The sequence below is a fragment of the Bombus vosnesenskii genome, unplaced genomic scaffold (genome assembly GCF_011952255.1).
Source record: "Bombus vosnesenskii isolate JDL3184/JDL3185 unplaced genomic scaffold, Bvos_JDL3184-5_v1.1 scf7180000013888, whole genome shotgun sequence".
NCBI lineage: Eukaryota > Metazoa > Arthropoda > Insecta > Hymenoptera > Apidae > Bombus > Bombus vosnesenskii.
In genome coordinates this window covers 289,904-311,268 of record NW_022883267.1, presented here as the reverse complement: position 1 = coordinate 311,268, position 21,365 = coordinate 289,904, and the positions used below count along the sequence as shown (strand labels likewise).

Sequence of the window (21,365 nt, the reverse complement as noted above, 5' to 3'; positions counted from 1 at the left end):
TCTCTTGACTTCTTAAAACAAACATTTAGTATGTGCTACTGCAAGATTTCTGAAACCATTATACAATAATATGCGTAGCTATATCTGTGTGCGATAAACTACTAAAACCTGACTTATGAGTGTTTTCCACACACACAATGTAAAATATGTACAAAGATTTATGGAGCCCAACTCCTTATTTTCTTTCATTTTTCCCCCAATCAATGTATGATCATGTTGTCTGATACCATAAAGCATGTCCGCGACTGATTTTTTTATAAAAAATATATAATATATATCTATATAAAATTTCATTCTTTTTATCAGCCAACATGTCTTCGTACAAATTTAATTCCACTCAGGGGTATTTGATTTTGTTTTCTGCAACTTGTTTCTTAAGTTTAATTTTTTTGTTTCCTTTTAATTTAGTACCTGAGGTACTTCGACGCTCAAATAGAAATATAAATGCATCTTTGACCAATTACGATATACACGACGACGAACGTCTAATACCTATCTGATGATTAAAGCACAATGGCAGCAATTTTACAAATATAATGCAAAAGGCTGTAAATTGATAAACGTTGAGCTGCATTCATGACAATTGCATAGTTGAAAATCCAATTCTATGCACTTTGTCAAGAAATTTGGTATGAAATACGAATAAACTTGAATGCTTCGTATTTTAGAATAATTACAATATGATATTCTATTTACGTAAATTATATACATAAATTAAAGTAATTCACTTTTTGGATGTTAAAAATTGTGCTATATCTCACATGCATATCAATATACAATCATCCGTTCATTTCACAAGTTGTTTACGTACAAATGAACATTGCTTTGAATATGATTAACTTCTTACTACTTTATGAACCACATTGCAACATTTCCTTTTATTTTTTAAATAAAAAATTTCGATCGCAAAGACGCTAAAATTCTATTTACGTATATACGTATATTGCGAACTACTATAACATTACTACTTCTAATATATACAAAATTTTCTATTCTAGGAAATATGTGATGGTTGTTGCACTTGACATCTTTATTTTATCGTCTTGAAAACAGCTCAACCGCCAACGGTGTTATAAGCTATACTCGAAACGAAAATGACAGACGGCTTAGACAATTATTTGTTCCCAAGATGTCTTTACAATAACACACTACCGGTAACATTTTTCTCAGCCTTTTCTTAAAAAAGAAGAATGAACGATGAAATGATCATCAAGTTCGATAATTTGTACTTTGCATCTGAGCAGGTGAAATGACAAATTGAGGATAAAAATTTTCAACTGTTACGTTATGTTCTTGACAAAACAATGTACAACACAAAGCATATATGAATATATATCTTCATTCTGGTAAGTGTTCCTCATTTATACTAAATCTTATATCTATATCTACAATTTATATTAATGGGGGAAAATTTACCTAAACGATATTAGGTAGGTAAAAATTGTCATGAAATCTGCTATAATTGCAGGATGTCCATATAGTGATACTATCCTATTATCTCCCGGTGTTGTATAAAAATCTCTTTAGCGCAGGTTAAGATAATTAGGATGTTTCAAGACAGCTCATCACGAACAGGCCTGTTGCATTTCTGCTTTAGCTGCCTTTATAGCTAAACTCAAAATGAATACATTTTTTATATATAAAACAAATTTCATATAAAAATTTCTCTAATACTTTATTCATAAAAACATTAATTATTCATAAAATATTTACCTTCTCGTTCTCTTCTTCTTAACTTTTTTCTGCGTCTTTCAATAGCGGCAAGTTCAACTTTCACAGCATTATATGTTTTACGTAACTCAGCTAATTTTTGCTGTAGTACAGCTATCCTTTGACTGCCATCCAGTTCAGGATCTATGTTAAACACAAAAGGTTAACATTTTCTTTTTATAGGTAAGACATTAAAATTAAGGAAGAAAACTAATCCTTTACCTAATTCCACATAAAAATTATATTTCGTCGGTCGAGGTGATCTCGATGAGTAATTACTAAGATCAGGAACACTAGTGATATTCGTGTGATTTGCTGAAGTTGTATTAATTCCACATAAATTAGAACCTTCACTTGTATCATCGCTATCGCTTCCACCACCATGTCTACCATGTCTATTACTATGTCTTCCCGCTTTTTTAGTAGTATTTTTATCACATTCTGAATGCTTCCTACTTCTCTTACGTTTTTTAGGCGATTGTGTTTCTTCAATGGATCGCTTTGCTGGTGGTTTTAATATTCTATCTGCAGAATTTCCTTCAACATTTGGTAATGTGTCATCTTCACTGAATCCTGGACCTTTCCCACCACTATCATTGTCTGCTTCAGAACTATCACGATTATGTTTCATATTATCCTCCGAAGTTGGTGATGAACCACCTGTTCTTTCTTCTCTTGGGGATCCAGAGATATTGGAAATGCTTGAATCAGGTGTAGTTGGAGGTGTATTATCCATTACAGGTGCTGCTTCATTGCTTTCTCTCCTCTGTGCAGGCATTAGTGCAGGTAAATGTTGATGATGAGACTGTTGTTGTCTCATACCCAGAGTAGAATTTTGTTGCATAGATAAAGAAACTGGGATAGGTGTTTCTACAGTTTTTGGCAATGCCATACTCAGAGTGGCAACAGTACTGCTGGTTGTACTCTGACCAGATGTAGGAGCACTTGCAAATGGCATTTCCATTAATACTATACTATTTTCTGTAGTTTCAACTTTTGGAGGTGAACAGGATGGACCAGCGTTTATTTGTTCTATATTTTCAGTAATAGGTGCTGGTGAACCTGGTATTTCTTCCTCACATAGCAAAGAATTAATTGCCTCTCCCTCTTCATCTGTTTTTATAACAGGTGTTTCTTTGATCTCGGTTTTAAATTCAGTAATACATTCTTGTGGCTGATGTTTTAATGGTTGTATAGATTTTTGTGTTTGTAATTGTGAATACCTTTCTTGTGTGTCTTGCAGCCTATCTAACTCTGCTCTTAACTTAACATCAAAATTTGACGAACTTTTCACATCTTGTGATTCCTCATTATCGATTATTAACCTCTGTTCAGAATCACTACTATCTGCAGAATCTACCATATCTTGACTGATTATCTTCTTATGATTTTCCTTTTCCTTTTCTTTAAAATCGTGTTCTTTAAATTCATCTTCTGCTTTCTTAGACTTCTCATTTTCTATATGTTTCCATTCTTCTTCTTCAGTTTCATGTATCTTTTTATGTTCTGTTTTTGTTTCAACGAATTTTTTTATTTCTACTTCTTTTTTAAGTTTAAATTGTTGAAATTCTTCTTCTTTTTGTTTAATTACTACACACATTATTTCTTTACATTGGTTTTCATTATTTATTACAATCTCTTCCTCTTCTCGTTTCTTATTCTCACTTTCAGTCTTAGGCCCATGCTGATCTTCTTTACTTTTTTGTGCAACTACAATATCTAACTTCTTAGAAATTTCTTTTGAGGGTTTCCATACAATGTCTGGAATTTCATCTTCTTTTTTAACATCTTTAGTTTTATTACGAAAAGCCATTGCAGCTGAAAGTTTTTCTTCAATTGTAGATGTAGCTGGTAATCTTGCACTAATTGGTGCTGGAATTGTTACAATTGAAGATGAAACAGTCGTAATATTTAATAATTTTGGATCTAATGGTTTTAATTCTGGAGATTGACAATGTAAAGGAGATTTAATGCTTTGTTTCTGTTCAACAGCTATATCAGGTTTATTTGAAACTGTTAATGTTATATCTTCTCTTACCGATTCAATTTGTAAGCTTGTGTCTTCTTTATTGGATTCCATTGAATCATTTCCATCATTAGAAGTAAACATTTCTTGCTGATATGTAAATAAGTTTTCTTGTTCTGCTTCTGAAACTTCTGCCTCTGATATTATTAAACGATCTTCTGAGTCATCATGAGTAGCATCATCATCTCCAGGTAAATCGCTAAATAAAAGATCTATACCATTATTTATCTTACCCGTTTCCTCAATAATAGGTATTGGTTTCGTTGCAGTAAATGAAGGTGATTCACAAAGCTTATCGAATGCTTCTTCACATGTTGCTAATGACGTAGATTGTAGTGATTTGTGAGAAGGTAAATTGTCTGTAATATCATCAGTCCTTTTACTGAATAATTTCTTTACTTTCTTTCGTGAATCGTTGTCGGTTTCTGATTTAGTTTCTTTTATAACTGGTGATACAACTATCTTTTGTTTCTTTTTAGGGCTTTTCGGTTCTTCTTCAAACACCCTCTTTTTCATCTTGTCTTTCTCTCCACTTGTATCTCGTTTATTTCGCACCTCAAATTCAAATGGTTCTGGTTCTTTAAATTCATATATATCTTCTGTATTATCTACTATTTTAGATTCAGGCATTGTTTCTAATTTTGATGGCTCTAATTTTTTTTCCAATTTTGGTGATACTGAAACAACATTCTCTTTTTCTTCTATTTTTATTTCATCCTCTGGATCAGGTTCAACCCTAACAAGCTCTAATTTCACTGCTTTATCAAAACCTTTTAATTCAGATCGTATTTGATTTAAGTCAAAATCTCGACCTTTCGGTTGTTCTTCATCGCTATCTGGTTCAGATTTTATACCTTGCGATTTACTAATCGTTCTTCTTAAACGCCTACCTCTACGTGGTTCTTCTAAATTATCTTTGTCTTCTTCACCTTCGCTAGTTTCATCAGGTTTTATTCTGTCTTCAACTCTGTATCTCGCTTCTCTACGTTTTCTTTCCTCTGTAATCTTAGATTTCGTTCTTGTTTGTTCAGATTCTGTAGTATCTGAATCATATGTTTCACTTTCTTCAGTTTCCGATGGAACTATATCCGCATGTCCAGAAGTTCTCCTAGTACGCCTTCGATGTTCTGTGCTAGATGTATCATTATTTCTTGTTCGTGTTTGACGATTGTTCGCTGGTGTTGCTGGACTTTTGGTTCTAGAACTAGAACTTATAACAGACAATGGAGTCGTAGATCTAGTCGGTTGAGATATTTCTTTTTCCTTATCTTCTTTCTTGATTTCTTTTGTCGCAGTAGATGAAACAACTGATGTAGTAGGTGCAACACTTTGCGCTCGACGTCGATTTTGAGATGCATTTGAATTAGTGTTAGAAACAATTTTTGATGACTTATTGATGTTATTTGATAAATTCGTACTGGGAGTTTGAGGTCGTGAACTAGCTTTAATTCGTTTTACTCTACCTTGAGCTTGTGTAAAATTCTGTGCTATCCTCGATGGTTTAATCCATTCATCATATCTCGTATTCCACCCAGTATAATGTACTAAATACATTGGTTCTGTACCATCTTTTTCCATATCAATAACTTTAGCTTCATAAGTAACTTTAGATTCATGAGTAGGTCCATAATATACTTTTAGTCTATCTCCTAATTCTACAGGTCCTTTGTAACAAGGAGCTGAATCTGTTGACTGTTCGTCTGTACGTGATTTTTCTGCTTCATACTCCTTTCGTTTTCTCCCCCGTTTCTTTAAATCTTCATCCATCAACCGTCTTTGCTTAGATAAAGTTTTTCTTTCCGATTCTCTCGATGGAGTTCGTGTTTCCCTATTTTCAGAAGACATTTTACTTTTTACATTATCATCTTTAGATTTAGATCTTGTTTTAGTAGCATCCTCTTCTTTCATTTTATCGTCTTTCTTTTCTTGTCTTTTAGGTTCAGTTTTCTTTTTTTCTATTACTTTTTTCTTGGTGTCTTCTTTATTTTTAGATTTGCCTCTGTTTGGCAAGGATAAGGATGTTGAAATTTTTTGAGATTTTTCACTGCTAGATGAAGATTCAGCTTCACCTTCAACGTTTACGTCACTGTCTTGTCCGCTACCGCTTTCTTCAAATTCATCTTTCTTCTTTATCTTCACAATTTCTTCCTCTTTTATTGGTTGTTCCTTCTTAGTTTCTTTTTTCTCTTTTTTTTCTTCTTCCATGATCTTTTTATCTTCTTCTTCTTTTTCATTTTTAATGATCGACACTTGAGGTGGTACGGGCGTATTTCTGTCTTTATCCCTAATCAGACTTCTTCCAGGACGTTGTTTACGCATAGTACCTCTTGGATGATTTACCATAGTACAACCTAACTTCCTATAAAAATCTTCAAAGGAATGTAAGAATTTCTTATAGGCCTGTTTAACCAAATTGTGCGTCGATGGTGAATTTTGCATTGTAAAGCTCAAGCGGCGTGTTATTAATTTCCACTGATTTTGATTTGTTACACGATTATAACCGCCTAACTTATAGACAGCTCGAAATAACCTGTATAGATCTATGTCCTCGGAACCTATCATTGGACAGTTGTTAATAGGTGTACCACGATCATCCATAAACTTATACAGTTGTGCCACAAAGTGATCTTTTTCTTCACGCGGTTCATCGTCAGAACTCTGGAAAATAAATTATGTTTACAACAAATTAAATTTATTTATTGAAATTAGTAAAAGAGATCTTACATCAGAATCAAGTTCCCCATCTGAGTCACTGTTTCCACTTGATACAGAATGTCCAAAAAGAGAATCTCTATCCCAATGGGGAGGTAACTCATTCTTTTCTAAAAATAGCAATGCCTTCTCTACTGCAACCTTCAATGTACTATTCTCAACTTTGTTGACAAGTTCTTTTGTGAATTCAGTGGCCTCTTTCTTTGGAACTGTATAACTAAATATGCAAAGAGTAACAGTAATACAATAGAAAATAATGAAATAAGTATCAATGTACAGTTGATTTTTAACAGACACATTTAAATAGATTTTATAGAGTTTTAGAATAAGCTCTAATGGGGAAAAAATATTTTGTTACCATTTCAACCATTTTGCTTTCTTTTCATATTTTCCATAAAATCTGTTTATATGTCGGAGATGAAAGGACACCGGAGCCTTCCCTCTGGAACTTCAGGAAAATCCGTAAAATTGTAATTAAAGCTTACAGTTGTAATTAAACAATTTGCCGTCATTCTGCCCAATGGTACTTGTTTGCGATTTGTGATAATAAACTTGGGCTCAAGGCGACTATCTGCCGCCGAACGTAGCCGCGGTCAACGGGACGGGCGCTTCATCCAACAAAGGTATGGAGCTATAGTATGACCCTCATTAAAAGAATACCCATAGAAGTACCTGACAGTAAAACATGCCAACGGTTCCTTCGGACAATGAATACCAGATGTTGAGGCACTTACATAGCACAAGTCCAGTTAGCCTGAGGACCTGCTATAAAACCTGGGTTTTTTTGGTAATTAAGATTTTCAAACGGACAGGCAGTCTTTGTCCCAAATTGACCAATTGACAGCGACATCAATTTCCCTTACTTTCGGAATGAGGGCTATACTCGACGAATCCGATGATCTCGTGTTCTTAGACACACCCCATCATAGTTTTCCTCTGTGGCATCATTGGGACGAAAAGTCATTCTTTCTTGAGATCTCATGGACGAAGGAAGTAGCGCCTTACGATCAGTGAGTAGTACACGTTTGAGTTAGAGCAAGTATACCTATCATCCCGTTGACCGTGGATTTGTTATCGAACCTAAGACCAACGTCATTAGCATCGTAAGTGCCCAACCACTGATTGTCCACCATTGATTGTCGAATCAGTAGTGCTCATACTCGTAGTATCAGGCTGTATCTTCGTTATAACACAACGATGGCCAACTCCAAGGGAGGTCTATCAAACGCCCACAACCCTAGTCCTGACTCTTCTCCGACATATATATGAACACAGATCATACTTACTATCGTGCATCCTTAAATGATCGCACAAGGTAGTCGTCTCTCACTCGAATTCTCACTGTATCTTGAGCAGTTGGAGCAACCACTAATCCAGGGAACCAATTATCTTTCTTCTTTTTATCTCCAAGTTCCACACATACAACTCGTCCAATTTCAGGTTCTGTCTCCATTCCTTCTTTGCCTGTTCCACTAGAACCTGAATCACGAGTCCCTCGTGGAGGACTATCTTCATCATCACTACTTTCATCTCTATAACAATTATTTTTACAAGTAATAACACAAATTACTTCATAAAATTATATTGCTGACATTATTTCACAACACTCACTGTGCTTGTCTAGACCGCCGTCCCCTTCTTCCTCCAATTACTGGATTTCCAAAATGTTCTGGATGTGTCAAAGGAAGTTGGTCCAAAGTTTCACTCTCTGCAAAATGTCTTCCACTTTTCAAACAAAGTGCAGTTCTTCTTAATGTAGTAATATCTCCATCATCAAAAACTACAGTATATTGACTACAATCTTGAATTTTAGTGATAGTAGCTTCCACAAATTCTTTTCTATCTCCATGTTTAGCTTCAACAGATGCACCTACTCTTAAAGTCCCTTTTATCTGATCATCAGCTACTGTTGCTGTACCCAAGCCTTGTTTATAGGTCACCCTGCATTTCACTGATCTTACTACTTTCCGAATTTTTGCTTCACAAAAGGCACCCTTGTATTTAGCACTAACCTCCGTACCCACTGATAGGTACGGTGGATCGTCTCCCTGTAACAGAAAATACATGTATATTTAATATTTGTACTTTTTAAATCTAACTTTTGCTCATGACATACTTCCATAGTCATCATACATTCACTCTCTGTCTAAACTAAAGAGATACATATAAAGACAAAATTTTAGTATCTTGTATTATATATACATGAATATGTATATACATATATATTGTCTTAAGAAAAAATCATAACAATGACAACATGATATTAACGAAATTTGAAATAATTTTTTTTATTATTTATTATTTATTAGGTCTTGAAGGTTTATCAAGAACTATGATCTAATCTCGTACAAAACATTATTTCGGCTGTTATTAACGACAGAACTTAAATAATAAAAGCATGAAAATTGATATAAAAAGCCAGCTGCCTCGTATGATGAGCTATTGTTTATGTAGGCGGTCATGCCTCGCAGGTACCGAAGATTATTTTTATATCGAGATTGCCTTACGATAAACAAGAACTTTCGCACGAAGATACGTTTTCGTTGAAATAAAACTCATACTTTGATATCTTAACCACGTTTTCAAAACGAAGTCCACTACGTTCGTGACAGCCTGTCGATTTCTCAGACATCAGGTAATAGTTGTAACCTCGAAGGTACTTTAGGCGAGACATTCGTCCGAAGTAAATGACCTGCGAAAGCGTTGTAACTACATAACAAAAGCACGGATTTTAACTTTCTCTGTGCACGCGGCAGAAAAAAAAAAGAAAGGAACTCAACTATACAATCTTTGCGCACTTGTTTCTACGTCAACTTTGCTCCCGCCTGTTTTTCCTTACCAGCATCTTCTAGCGCTCCACGATCTCCATATAAATAATCTTAAGACACTGGCACGTGAGTGACATTAAAATCGAACAGTTTTACATTATATCGTTGAAAGTAACAACACAGGAAAAATTCCAGTTGACTGTGAGAATCTGACCCCCTTCGCGGAACCAACACTTCACGGCCCGAATGCGTACAAGCTCCTGTTCCCTGCCCATTTCCACCCCGACGCAACTTGTCAGCTAGCCACTCGACTCCTATTGGATGATGTCTTTGCACTTTCTGAAAACAACTGAGTAAAGATACAAAATTAAAGTTACGCTCCTGCAGTGAAATTATTCGTGATCTCCATAAATATAGGATTACCTAAATAAGTTACAATTTTTCAATAACGTTTCGAAATAAATGAATATCTATTTCCAAGAAAAATTGAAATAGTAGAAAGTCCGCACTGCGCATACGACAGGGATGTATCAATGTTGTCCACAGCATCACAATTTTGGATGGTCGTTTCTGTTGGAACATTTCAGCGAGAAGTGATCTCAATACGTTTCGTACAAACGACAAACATTTGGTGTAGTTTTCTCAATAAATTTCATGTGTGCGTATCCTGTGGATTGTAAAAAATACAGATATATTTGTTTATAGAAGAAAACATTGCATTAAGATCTATATTTTTTGTAAAATAATCGTATGATGCATTGTGCGAAGGATTATATAATTTCTGCGTTCTAAAAAGATTGGAACGATTCTAGTACATGAGAAACATATAAGAAACGATAGTTTAAATAGTTTCTATGATCTTGCACGAAGAATATTACAACTCCAGATTTGTAACCAAATCTTGTTATAACGCACATCTTTCAGATGTTTAAATTATTTTTAAATTAGAATATAATATAATATATTGCTCGTATTAATAAAAAGTATTAATTTTAATCTTTAACAATACTATGTATAACCATATTAAATATAAAATTGATTACTGTTATATTTGTTATTGTCATTTAAAAAATTCTGTAGTATCATTAATAGTAGTATTAATTATAATAGCAGGCAAAAGTTTCTAAGAAAACTTGTATGTAAATAAGATAAATTTAATACTGTATATAATAATATTAATATTGTTATAGCCATACTTTCAATTATATTTGTAAGTAATGACAACCAAATCTAACTAGAATATTAATTAAACTGATACGTAAGTTTTAATTAAACGTAATTGTAAATTATAAAAAACGAATTGAACAAGGAAATTGGTAATTATATTTACTAATCATTATATGAATATTTGTTGACAGAACCATATTTAGAATTTGCCATGTGCCTTCGTACTACGTCCCTGCCTGTAGTCGTCTGCTGTGACGCGGAACAAAATGGCGTCGAGTAATGAAGTGCCGGTAGAAATCAACCAGAGTGGCATGTGCACAGCAGAGAATTCAGTAAGTTTTAAGCTAAATATTTACATAAAATTGGAGACAAAAACACCATAATTATTTTATTAATATATTAACATTCATATGAACAACATACGATATTTAATACATTTTTAAAAGAAGAATATGTTTGAATGTCGTTTGTCATAATAGTTTTTCACTACTGCTAAGTACTTAAAGACAAATTGACTAGTCCAATCTTCATTTCTTACTTCCTCTAAACATATCTTTAAAAATAATTTTTGATCATTTCGAGGTTATTTATGAATATTATTCGAAGGAAATTTGACTATATTCAATTGCGTATGATATATATGTACTAATCACACGATGGTATAGAAATATGTGTGCGTGTAAAGAATCTCGTCTGATCATTCGATCTTAAACAGACGCCATTCATTTTGGCGGGCACGTGTGTACGTTTCCTCGGTGTCGGCCGAAACAAGAATATTCGACGATTTCATCGTTTCGAAATTTTGCGTTCCCTGTTACTGATGAACGATATTGTAATTAATGTTTAATTATAATTTTTTTTACTATATTTAAGTGAAAAAGAAATTTATATATATTAATTTGAGATATTGAGTTCATATCACGTGTTAGTAGATAATTGTAGGTTCTTTTCTTATATATATAAATCAATTAATTTTAATATTTTTTATCAAAAGCCATACTTTAACAAAAAATAATATTTTTTTATTTCTAAATAACGATTGAATATTATAAAAGTAAATTGTTCTAATAATAATGCATTTTCATCTAATTTTGGTAATATTAATGTATTAATCTCAATTATAAGATATTTATTTATTTTTATATTAATACATACATGCATCATTTTTTATTATTATTAATTTTGGCTTTTTGTATTATTACAGGTATCAAAAATGGAATCTATGGAAGTTACAGAAAATAGCACTGCATCAAACAAAGATGCTACACCATCATCTTGTAGGGAATCTATTTCTGTGGATGATATGACATCTCGAGATTATTATTTCGACTCATATGCACATTATGGAATTCATGAAGAAATGTTAAAGGATGAAGTGCGTACAGTGACTTACCGTAATTCTATGTATCATAATAAACACCTTTTCAAAGGAAAAACCGTTCTTGATATTGGTTGTGGAACTGGTATACTTTCAATGTTTGCTGCTAAAGCTGGAGCAGCCAGAGTTATTGGTATTGAGTGTTCTAATATTGTTGAATATGCAGAAAAGATTGTAGAGGCAAATCAGCTGTCAAATGTCATAACAATACTTAAAGGAAAAGTTGAAGAAGTTTCACTACCTGATGGCATTGAAAAAGTTGACATAATTATTTCTGAATGGATGGGTTATTGTTTATTTTATGAATCAATGTTAGACACAGTGCTTTTTGCTAGAGATAAATGGCTTTGTGAAGATGGAATGTTATTTCCTGACAAAGCAACTCTATTTATTTGTGGCATTGAAGATAGACAATACAAAGATGAAAAAATAAACTGGTGGGATGATGTATATGGATTTGACATGAGTAGTATAAGAAAAGTAGCAATTAGTGAACCTCTAGTGGATGTTGTGGACCCAAAACAAGTTGTTACAAATGCATGCCTCATTAAAGAAGTTGATTTATACACAGTAACTAAGGCTGATCTGGAATTTTCATCGCCATTTACTTTACAAGTTCGCAGGAACGACTATGTTCAAGCATTAGTTACATTCTTTAACATCGAATTCACCAAGTGCCACAAACGTATTGGCTTTAGTACAGCACCGGAAGTACAGTATACTCATTGGAAACAAACTGTATTCTACTTTGATGAATATATGACAGTTAAAAAAGGAGAAGAAATATATGGTGTATTTTCAATGAAGCCCAATGCAAGGAACTACAGAGATTTGGATTTCAGCATTGAATTGGACTTCAAAGGAGAATTGTGCCAAGTACATGAAACTAATACTTATCGTATGCGCTGATACCTATCAGATTATTCATCTTCTTCTTTTTATTTTCATGGTTCATAACACTATAATCAAATAGACACCAAGACTTTAGTTATCATTGAATTATATTAGATGATTTAATGAAATTTAATAGTACGGTACAATGAATGGTGTGAATTATTTAAATTGTAATTGTTTTTAATTTTTAATTGTAAGAAAGTTAGAGGCTTCCTGCTTAAGATTTAACAAAATGTCTAGATTCTTTGTTAATCTAGTAAGAGTTTGCAATATGATGACTTACAACTAAGAACATAAGGTTGATATATTACTTAATCACAAATAGTGTACATTTACAAGACATTACTTCATGTAAGTGTGTATTAGAAATATGAATACTATAATTCATAATTTAATTTTTCTCTGTGACCATTTTATATTCCATATTGTAAATTTTCTGTCTGTTTTATGTATAACTCAATTTTGGCTATTAAATCATTATTGATTTAATATTGTATAAGTTAATGAATTTGTTTAAAACAACATACATTTTATTTACCACATATTTGTACCGTATTCTTAAAACATAACTTCTTTCCAAATTCATGACCTGTAGAATATACGTGTAACTATATTCCAAATAATAAAATAATTTGGAAATGCTCGCTTATATTATGTATGACAAGTGGAAGATTTACAATATTATATTTTGTTAATTTGATAGTAAATGGAAGCTTATTGTTAGTACTATTCATTTTATCAACACCTATCTACAATTATGCTTAATATTAGTAATATCCATGTTGCATTCATTTAAAAAAAACACTAATATTGTTTTAATTTTTATATATAACATTTGTGTTACTAATATTGTTAGTATAACAATTTATTTAACATTTAAGATTTTCGTGATGTTTTGATGGAACATTACAAATCTCTAATGATGGTTCAGTTTAATATCCAGTTAAATTAATTACGCATGAAAATTTTATAATTAAACATTACTTCATATTATATGACTAATCCTATCTATAATATATGGAAATTTTATATTTTGTATGTACTTCCAACATTTTTCTAAATTACCAATTACCATAATATTGATCATTAGTAAATGGACTAAATATTTAATAAATTTGGAAATAAACATGTATTCTACATTTGCAAAATTAACAATCCATTTTATGAAGATAAGATCTTAATTCATGACACAACCTCAAAAACAATGCAATATATTTAAAATACGCATGTAAATAAACAAGACAAAAATTTTTTTTTATCTGCTTCAATGTATGGTTTCAATACTATAAGTTCTACTTTCTAAATTCTCTTTACAGAAATTAGGTCATTAAAATGTTATATTTTGGTAGTTCTTTTTCCCCAAATCTTAATATTTATTAATTATAAAATATTTACTTTAATAAAAATATTCATTAAAATTGAAAACTAAAACAAAATTATGTAAACATAAATACATTTAAAAATGGTATTCTCCTATAACATTATAGAGATCAACTATGAAATTTAGTACAATATATGAAAATGTGCTTTAATTAAAGTGGTATGTAATACGTCGAAAAATATATCACAAAATTTTGAACAAATAATTGTCTGACATCAATTTGTATTAAAAACAACCAAATGAAAATAATATATAAATAGAAAAGTTTGACAAAGTTTGTCTATACATACCATTTTCCTCTAAAATAAGAAAAATTCTCATAACAGAAACTGCAATTGTTTATGACAATCTTACAAACTAATAAAATAAATATTTGCTACAAATATATACATACTGAGCATTTATTATAAAACTAGGAAAGGAAAGAAATTATTTATTTTCTAATATATAATCAAAGCTTAAATTTGAGGAAGTCATTGCTTTTATATAGTTTAACTATATAATGACAAAATTTTGTACAACTGGGCAGATAGTATAGCATTATTATTACAATGAAAGCAATATCTTCACTTATTAAAATTTAGTTTATACAATAATATTATTTTGGTTGCATTCATCCTAAATACTGTATATAACGAACTTCAAAAATGTTGACTATTTACAGATGATATGAATTTATTATGTGGCTAAACCCTTTAAATAATTTGCTAATTTCTGTGTTTTATAATCAGTTCTTAATTGTATAAAATTCACTAGAACATTACGGTCTAATGTTGCCTGTAATAATAAAAGAAATAACTGTTTTAATTTTGCAATTAATCTGGAAAAATTTATAATTAAAAGTACCATACATACCAATTGATCTCCTGTACAAACTTGTTTCAAATTTTCCGGTTTAACTAATAATAAATTGCATAAAGCATGTAGGGTATCAAATAAATTAGTAACAAGATCAATTTCAAGTTCCTTGACACACTTACGATATTCGTTCATATCGCATATTGCACACATAGCACCAGCAGAATTAAATTGAAATTGTTGTAAATGATCGTAAATAACTTTATGAAATCGTACTCCAAGTTCAGTTAAAACAGTATTTAAATTTTTCCCATCTAAAGTACTTCGAATATGTCGAATCATTCCAGTAACATATTGTACAACTGTTAAACAAGCTGGAGTGCTTAAGGTATCCACATCAGTTTCAAGTTTAAAATCAGTCTTTCGTTGTTCGCTTTGTAGGTACACTTTTACCCAACCAATAATAGCATTTATACTTCTATCTAATCCTGTCTCTAGTTTCATATCTATTTGATCTAACACAGCTTTTTTCTTTAACATGCAATCTCCGTGCTTAGATGTAGACCTAAAAAGATTATATCTTATATATATTTCCAAAATAAAATTATATGTAAAATAAATGAAGTAAATCTTACACTACAAGAGGTATCACACTATCATTAAATTGTTCCTCTAATAAGCGTACAATTGCGTTACATTGACGCACAACATTGAAAAAATGAATCTCAGGTTGAGTTCTACTTTCAGGAATTGGTACACTTTGTAAACCCAATTCCAATGCATAATCAACATGTTCACTTATTAAATACTGTAATAGTATCTCCAAAATCTGAAGTGTATTTATTGGTATATCGTCAGGTTTTGATAGTAACTGACATCTTTGGAATGCCAATTTACTTCTTTGTAACAAAGCAATTGCAAGTTCCTCTGATAAAAAGGTCTCTCCCCCATAATTTTCTATTTGTGCTATATTTATATTAGTCCTTGCACCTAAAACTGCTTGTAAGTCTCTTCTTAACTCTTGAAATCCACCACTTTGTAATTGTTTCTTTTGATGATTTTTAGATTCATAATATTCAATAAGAAGTGCTGCTGATTTTTCCCTCAATACTTTTGTTTCCATGCTAAAAATATTGCGCTGATTAACATTTGACTATTACAGATGTGAACTTACTTAGATGTTAACTACACTTTATGTGAACTTACATAATATAAGCATCCAGATATTTTTGAAATATATTTCTAGTGAGCTTGGCAAGATATGTATCATCAGTACCCATATTAAACATTTTCAATTCTGTAGACAATTTCACAGTTCTTGTATATAAATCATATAAATTTCTAAGGTACTTATCAGGGTCAGTTTTATCTGCTAATTTAGCAACTGCATATTTCTGAAGTCTTAAATGATAAATATTTAATACAAATTTAGCCATCACCTGTTCAGGATTTGTAAATACTTGTTGCATTAATTTATGATATTTTGTACACATAGGTATTACATCTTGAAAAACATCCTTTCCACCAAATGAGCCCATTTGGCTTTGCTCTATAAATGCATCAATACATTGAGAATATCCTTTAAAATGAGCTAGAACTGATGCTAGTTCTCTCATACGAATGGCATCTTCTCTATTATGTGCTCTAACAAATTCTTCTATAAGATTTCTTTCAATTTCATCATACTTAACTGCAATTTTTTTCTTGGCATGTTCAAATTTTTCTGATGGTAATTCTTGTGATATAAGATGGAGTTTTTGTATTACATCTGCTGCTTCATCTAACTATTACAGAATAAAGAGTTTTAATTCTTGTTCCATGTACAATACAATCACACATTAGATAGATAAAACAGATGCACATATACCGAAGACTTATCTGTAAAAATTGGATCTGTCAAAGGTCCAGGGCTTAAAAAATCTGAAAAATGCCTCATTAATTTTTGAGCTTCAACAGCCCTAGCTCTTGGAGTATTAACACTTTCCAATTGATCTCCTAAATGTAAAACCTTAGTAGCTACAAGATTTATTCTTTCATCTAATTGATGAAACAGATCAATAGAATGTTTATTTCTTTCTTGTAACTCAAGTATTTCTAGTATATGCCTTGCTTCTTCATCTTTCAATGCTGTTTCAAGTTTGTCACATTTTTTTTGTTGACGTTCCTGTAAAATTTGTAAATCTTTAATTGCTTGCAAGAAAGTTTCATGTACTATTGTAGGATCAAAAAATGTTTTTCCATCATCTTTTGTGGTATCATTAACTGTTCTCCAAGCAAGTCTTTCAACGAACTCTTCAGGATCAAATGGATCCTGAAAAAATTTTATTAAAAGGATATTATTATTATTAATGTTTTATAAAACAAGGACAATTCAAATTTATTATTTTAATATATAATTTACCTGTTCTAACTCTTTCATATATTGTTGCATCATTTTGACGAAGTTTAGATGACACTTGTATGAAAGTAAGGTTATAATTTTATTATTAAATACAAATATTGATTTTGCCGATAAAAAATGATATAAAATATATCAATTTTAATAGAAGATTGTTGTTAATCATTTATTAAAATCTATAAGTACTACAAAAAACATTTCATTCTGCAATCGTTGAATAGCCTGAATATGTATCGTCCTTGTCTAACTCTATCTTACATTAACTATACTAAAGAACGTACCCGTATGTACCAAATTAAATATCTTTAAATACATCGAATACTATTTCATATCATATACATAGTCCACACAATATTACAAATTAATACAATAAAAAAATTACAAAGTATATGGGTATAAATATATATGGTATTATATATATATATTGGGAAATAAGAAATAATTAGTTCTCAACTTACACATTTTTATTTTCTATAGTCATACATTTACTTGTTATATACGTCCTTCTTATGAAGAACTTCATACGTTCTTACTAACTAATTCATGTAATAAACAAATATTATTATAATGAAAGAAATCCCACACAGTTTTGAAATATTCTATTATTTTGTTTTCATAAACCTTTTTTAATAACAATACAAAAGCAAGATCATTTGCAATCGTAATATGAGTTTTGTACAAAATATGTCTTTTCTCCTTTTTTTCTTTCTTTTTATCCTTTTCAATAAAAATTAGAATAATATATGGTATATGAAGTTTTTTTTGATATTATTGTTGCATAGAATAAAATTTTATTAAAATAACCTGACTTATTAAATGTTTTTCATATGTTTTCATCATAGGAAAGCGAAAACAATTGAAATAATAAATATGTAACATAAAAAACGTGAACTAGACGTCTTGAACAATAAGCAACCAATATAAAAGGAAAATAGTATTTTGTCAAAATTTTCATCTTACAAACTCGTATGGAATACACAGCTTTCTGAATATAAGCTTACCGTTTAAATATAAGACAATACATATCGAGTTTGCCAACGCTAATAATAGGCGAATAGTTTTATAAATTTTATAAGTAGCACATATTTAAAAAATTGACGTAACTTTATAGAAGTTACCAACTGGAACATATATAACATATTTAATTATTCTTGTACGTATAGGTATACTATTTACCATTTTTTGTATTAGTGTTGAAATATTTATTAATATATTGTTATTAAATTACACTAATGAGCACTGAAAAAAGAGGGAGGCAGCGATGACGGCGTGTTTCAGTATGTTATTACTCTAATTCTTGTTTATCTCAAGAGTTTGGAATAAAATGTGGAAAAATGTTTAGGTAGTACAAAGAGTAAGAATGGCTTCCTTCTAAGACAAAAAACATTCAATTATACATGTTACAATTACGCTAAAAAATAAGAATGCTTATCTTTATAACCATGATACATAGTATTATGTAATTTACTTTATAAATTCGAATTGCCGTTAAACGCATCATTGCATAGAATCAATGATCCTCAATGTTATTCAAATTTTCCTATGTCAGTTTTTTGCACTAGATAATTAGCAAGTTAATAATTATGTTCTCCTTTCTTGAAAAAAAGATAGAACAAAACTTGTTTTATTCAACTCTGCTAACAGAGTTGGTGGTCCATAATAATGCTTCACACTTCCTTATTTTTATTAATATAAACTGAAACTTCCACAATCTTTCTTGTTTCTCTTGGTAATGTTTTTTAATGCAGTATGAAACTGCTACCATAAGATGTCGTTCTGCAATTAAAAGATTTAACATTAGTATACAAAGAAGAATTTTTTATGTTATAATTTTCAGTTATAGTTATACAATTAGTAGTCTTTATTAGCAAACATAAAAAAACTTACTTTGGTTATAAAGATGTAAAATTACATTTCTCAGCAGCACCCAGATTTAGAGGATTCAATCGGACGCCCATGTTCTATTTTCACCTTATTTGCAGGATCACTGTTTCCACTTGATGGAGGACCCACTCTAAGTTTTATTTCTGCAGCCATTGTCATAAAAGCTTGTTCTACATTCATTGCATTTTTTGCAGATGTTTCTAAGAATGGTATACCAAGTTGGTCTGCATATTCCTATTTACAAAATTATACAAGAAATTAATACAATTAAAATGTCAATGTTATTATAGCTTTCTTACTTTTGCTGTTGTGTAATCAACAACTTTTTTAGTGTGAAGATCACATTTATTGCCAACCAGCAGCTTATTCACATTATCACATGCATAACGATCAATCTCTTCCAGCCATTGTTTAACATTATTAAATGTTTCTTGATCCGTACAGTCATAAACAACGATAATACCATGTGCACCCCTATAATAAGAACTTGTAATTGTTCTAAATCGTTCTTGACCTGCTGTATCCCAGATTTGTAATTTTATTGTTTTTCCATCTAGATCAATTGTTCGTATTTTGAAATCTACACCAATAGTACTGATATAACTTTCTGTGTATGTGTCATCAGCAAAACGGAGTAAAAGACATGATTTTCCAACTCCAGAATCTCCAATTAAAAGTAACTTAAATAAGTAATCACTGCAAAAAGATGTTTACGATAAATAAGGTTAAATTATATTAAATAAGCAATGTACATAATTAATTCCAATTTATAATTTATTTTAGTTAATTTATGACGACATTTATTTTTGTTAATATTTAAATATGTTTTGTTTAATTCCAAAATAAAAAAGCAATCAATACAAGGTCATAAAAGCAGATAAATATATTGTTAAGTATTCTTTGTATACAATGATATATTTTGTTTAATGATTAAAATTTATAATAATTAAACTTAATTGATATAAACATAACTATTTCTAAACAATAAATAACATATGTAAGAGATTATTATAATCAGGAAATAAAATTACATTGTATTACACAATAATGATTATATATTTGATCATAAACATAAAACATGAATAACAATTAGAAATCTGGAAAAAAATTAATTTGTAAATATATAGCAAAACAGCAATCTTTTTAAAATCTTAGATATAAAATCATAACAGTTTTTTTGTTATATATGTACTTTATTTTATTGTTATTTGTATTATTTTCACACATGTAATTTAACAAAACATTCAAACACAATACAAGTAACAACGAACTTTGCCTCATACTTTTTATAACATTCTACAAGATCAATTTTCTCAAATCACTTTTAAAAATTTTTTCATGTATTCGCGTATAAGTTTTCCAGATTTAAAGTTTGAATTTATCAAAAATAGTTAACACAGATTAAGAAATGAATTTATACAAAAATTGAAAATAAGAAAAACAACAGAGAACGAATTTCTAAAATATGGCTTGTGAACATGGGTAGAAAGAGAGACAAAGAGAGTGGGGGGATGGTGAATCTGTCAGATAGTAAACGTTAAACAAAACTTTTTTCGTATTAACGTGGCTGTATAAAACATTAATAGCATTAAGTTTGTCTTTTTAGCCTCGTTCGTTGTTACAGTTATAAATAATTGATTATATATTTCACGAAATGAACATATCTTAGATATACTTATGTCTGCGCAAAAAGAAGTTTACTTACTATTCAGGATTCATTGTGGACATGCTACGCTCAGAACACGCTCACTAATATCGTGTACCGTCGTTAAGGAAATCTAAAGAATGGACACGATTCGTTTCGACGATGTGACGGTGAAGATTCACAGATCACGTTCTTCGATACGAATGAGCTGTAACAATGGCGGTCACGGTAACTCCTCCCAAACCAGCAAATGAAATGTCTACCATTGACGTAATGCCAGAATGGCAGCAGGTGCTGTTTCACTCCCTCTATTTGACGGGACACGAGCGATTCCAGCACGAGAACCACGTCTGCGCACTTATCTTTTAGGAGCGCTTCTCTTCTCTCTTTTTCTAGGGTTTTTTTTTCTCCTCTTATTCTCTAATTCGTGTATTTTTTCCAATATACATTATTTTCAAAATTTATGTTATTATAAATAAATATAGTACCATATACTTAGAAATGCCATACAAATAAAATTGATGTGTTAATCCTTTTCAATTGAATATCGATATCGAAAATTTTATTAATCTCATGTATTGTTATACATGCATCTAAAATCACG

General features: G+C 30.6%; 4 protein-coding genes across 6 annotated transcripts; 1 reads left to right on the top strand and 3 right to left on the bottom strand.

The window, feature by feature from the left end:
• Nucleotides 1-203: 203 nt before the first annotated feature.
• LOC117239218 (AT-rich interactive domain-containing protein 4B) lies at nucleotides 204-9,528 on the bottom strand. 2 transcript variants are annotated; one of them, XM_033504653.1, is made up of 8 exons: nucleotides 9,229-9,247; nucleotides 9,010-9,140; nucleotides 8,060-8,496; nucleotides 7,735-7,980; nucleotides 6,461-6,665; nucleotides 1,933-6,394; nucleotides 1,714-1,854; nucleotides 204-1,609 (listed from the first exon to the last, which is right to left on the bottom strand). In XM_033504653.1, exons 4-8 carry the CDS (start codon nucleotides 7,899-7,901, stop codon nucleotides 1,566-1,568), a joined length of 5,019 nt encoding a protein of 1,672 aa, XP_033360544.1. In that variant the 5' UTR covers nucleotides 7,902-7,980; nucleotides 8,060-8,496; nucleotides 9,010-9,140; nucleotides 9,229-9,247; the 3' UTR covers nucleotides 204-1,565. The 2 variants fall into 2 exon arrangements, with proteins under 2 accessions (XP_033360544.1, XP_033360543.1); XM_033504652.1 differs by lacking the exons at nucleotides 9,010-9,140; nucleotides 9,229-9,247 and adding an exon at nucleotides 9,288-9,528.
• A 200-nt stretch (nucleotides 9,529-9,728) lies between these two features.
• Nucleotides 9,729-13,381, top strand: LOC117239220 (protein arginine N-methyltransferase 1). 2 transcript variants are annotated; one of them, XM_033504655.1, is made up of 3 exons: nucleotides 9,729-9,874; nucleotides 10,575-10,715; nucleotides 11,588-13,381. In XM_033504655.1, exons 2-3 carry the CDS (start codon nucleotides 10,650-10,652, stop codon nucleotides 12,668-12,670), a joined length of 1,149 nt encoding a protein of 382 aa, XP_033360546.1. In that variant the 5' UTR covers nucleotides 9,729-9,874; nucleotides 10,575-10,649; the 3' UTR covers nucleotides 12,671-13,381. The 2 variants fall into 2 exon arrangements, with proteins under 2 accessions (XP_033360546.1, XP_033360547.1); XM_033504656.1 differs by lacking the exons at nucleotides 9,729-9,874; nucleotides 10,575-10,715 and adding an exon at nucleotides 11,081-11,215.
• Nucleotides 13,382-14,423: 1,042 nt separating this feature from the next.
• On the bottom strand, nucleotides 14,424-17,520 carry LOC117239219 (exocyst complex component 5). The gene is made up of 6 exons (XM_033504654.1): nucleotides 17,236-17,520; nucleotides 16,702-17,145; nucleotides 16,041-16,618; nucleotides 15,470-15,958; nucleotides 14,892-15,399; nucleotides 14,424-14,813 (listed from the first exon to the last, which is right to left on the bottom strand). The coding sequence occupies exons 1-6, from the start codon at nucleotides 17,266-17,268 to the stop codon at nucleotides 14,715-14,717; spliced, it is 2,151 nt and encodes a 716-aa protein (XP_033360545.1). The 5' UTR covers nucleotides 17,269-17,520; the 3' UTR covers nucleotides 14,424-14,714.
• Nucleotides 17,521-18,193: 673 nt separating this feature from the next.
• Nucleotides 18,194-21,135, bottom strand: LOC117239216 (ras-related protein Rab-1A). The gene is made up of 4 exons (XM_033504650.1): nucleotides 20,822-21,135; nucleotides 19,416-19,812; nucleotides 19,120-19,350; nucleotides 18,194-19,008 (listed from the first exon to the last, which is right to left on the bottom strand). The coding sequence occupies exons 1-3, from the start codon at nucleotides 20,842-20,844 to the stop codon at nucleotides 19,150-19,152; spliced, it is 621 nt and encodes a 206-aa protein (XP_033360541.1). The 5' UTR covers nucleotides 20,845-21,135; the 3' UTR covers nucleotides 18,194-19,008; nucleotides 19,120-19,149.
• Nucleotides 21,136-21,365: the final 230 nt, after the last annotated feature.

Bases quoted from the DNA above. Each gene is read 5' to 3' on its own strand.
- LOC117239218 (XM_033504652.1), bottom strand. The intron at 6,395-6,460 runs GTAAGATCTCTT...TTTATTTTCCAG, and splicing joins ATGGGGAACTTGATTCTGAT to AGTTCTGACGATGAACCGCG. The intron at 1,610-1,713 runs GTAAATATTTTA...TTTTGAGTTTAG, and splicing joins AAGAAGAAGAGAACGAGAAG to CTATAAAGGCAGCTAAAGCA.
- LOC117239220 (XM_033504655.1), top strand. From the start codon at position 10,650: ATGGCGTCGAGTAATGAAGTGCCGGTAGAAATCAACCAGAGTGGCATG. The intron at 10,716-11,587 runs GTAAGTTTTAAG...GTATTATTACAG, and splicing joins TGTGCACAGCAGAGAATTCA to GTATCAAAAATGGAATCTAT.
- LOC117239219 (XM_033504654.1), bottom strand. From the start codon at position 17,268: ATGATGCAACAATATATGAAAGAGTTAGAACAG. The intron at 15,959-16,040 runs GTAAGTTCACAT...CAATATTTTTAG, and splicing joins TATCTGGATGCTTATATTAT to CATGGAAACAAAAGTATTGA. The intron at 15,400-15,469 runs GTAAGATTTACT...TAATCTTTTTAG, and splicing joins AGTGTGATACCTCTTGTAGT to GTCTACATCTAAGCACGGAG.
- LOC117239216 (XM_033504650.1), bottom strand. From the start codon at position 20,844: ATGTCCACAATGAATCCTGAATA. The intron at 19,813-20,821 runs GTAAGTAAACTT...ATCTTTTTGCAG, and splicing joins TCCACAATGAATCCTGAATA to TGATTACTTATTTAAGTTAC. The intron at 19,351-19,415 runs GTAAGAAAGCTA...TTTTGTAAATAG, and splicing joins TTGATTACACAACAGCAAAA to GAATATGCAGACCAACTTGG.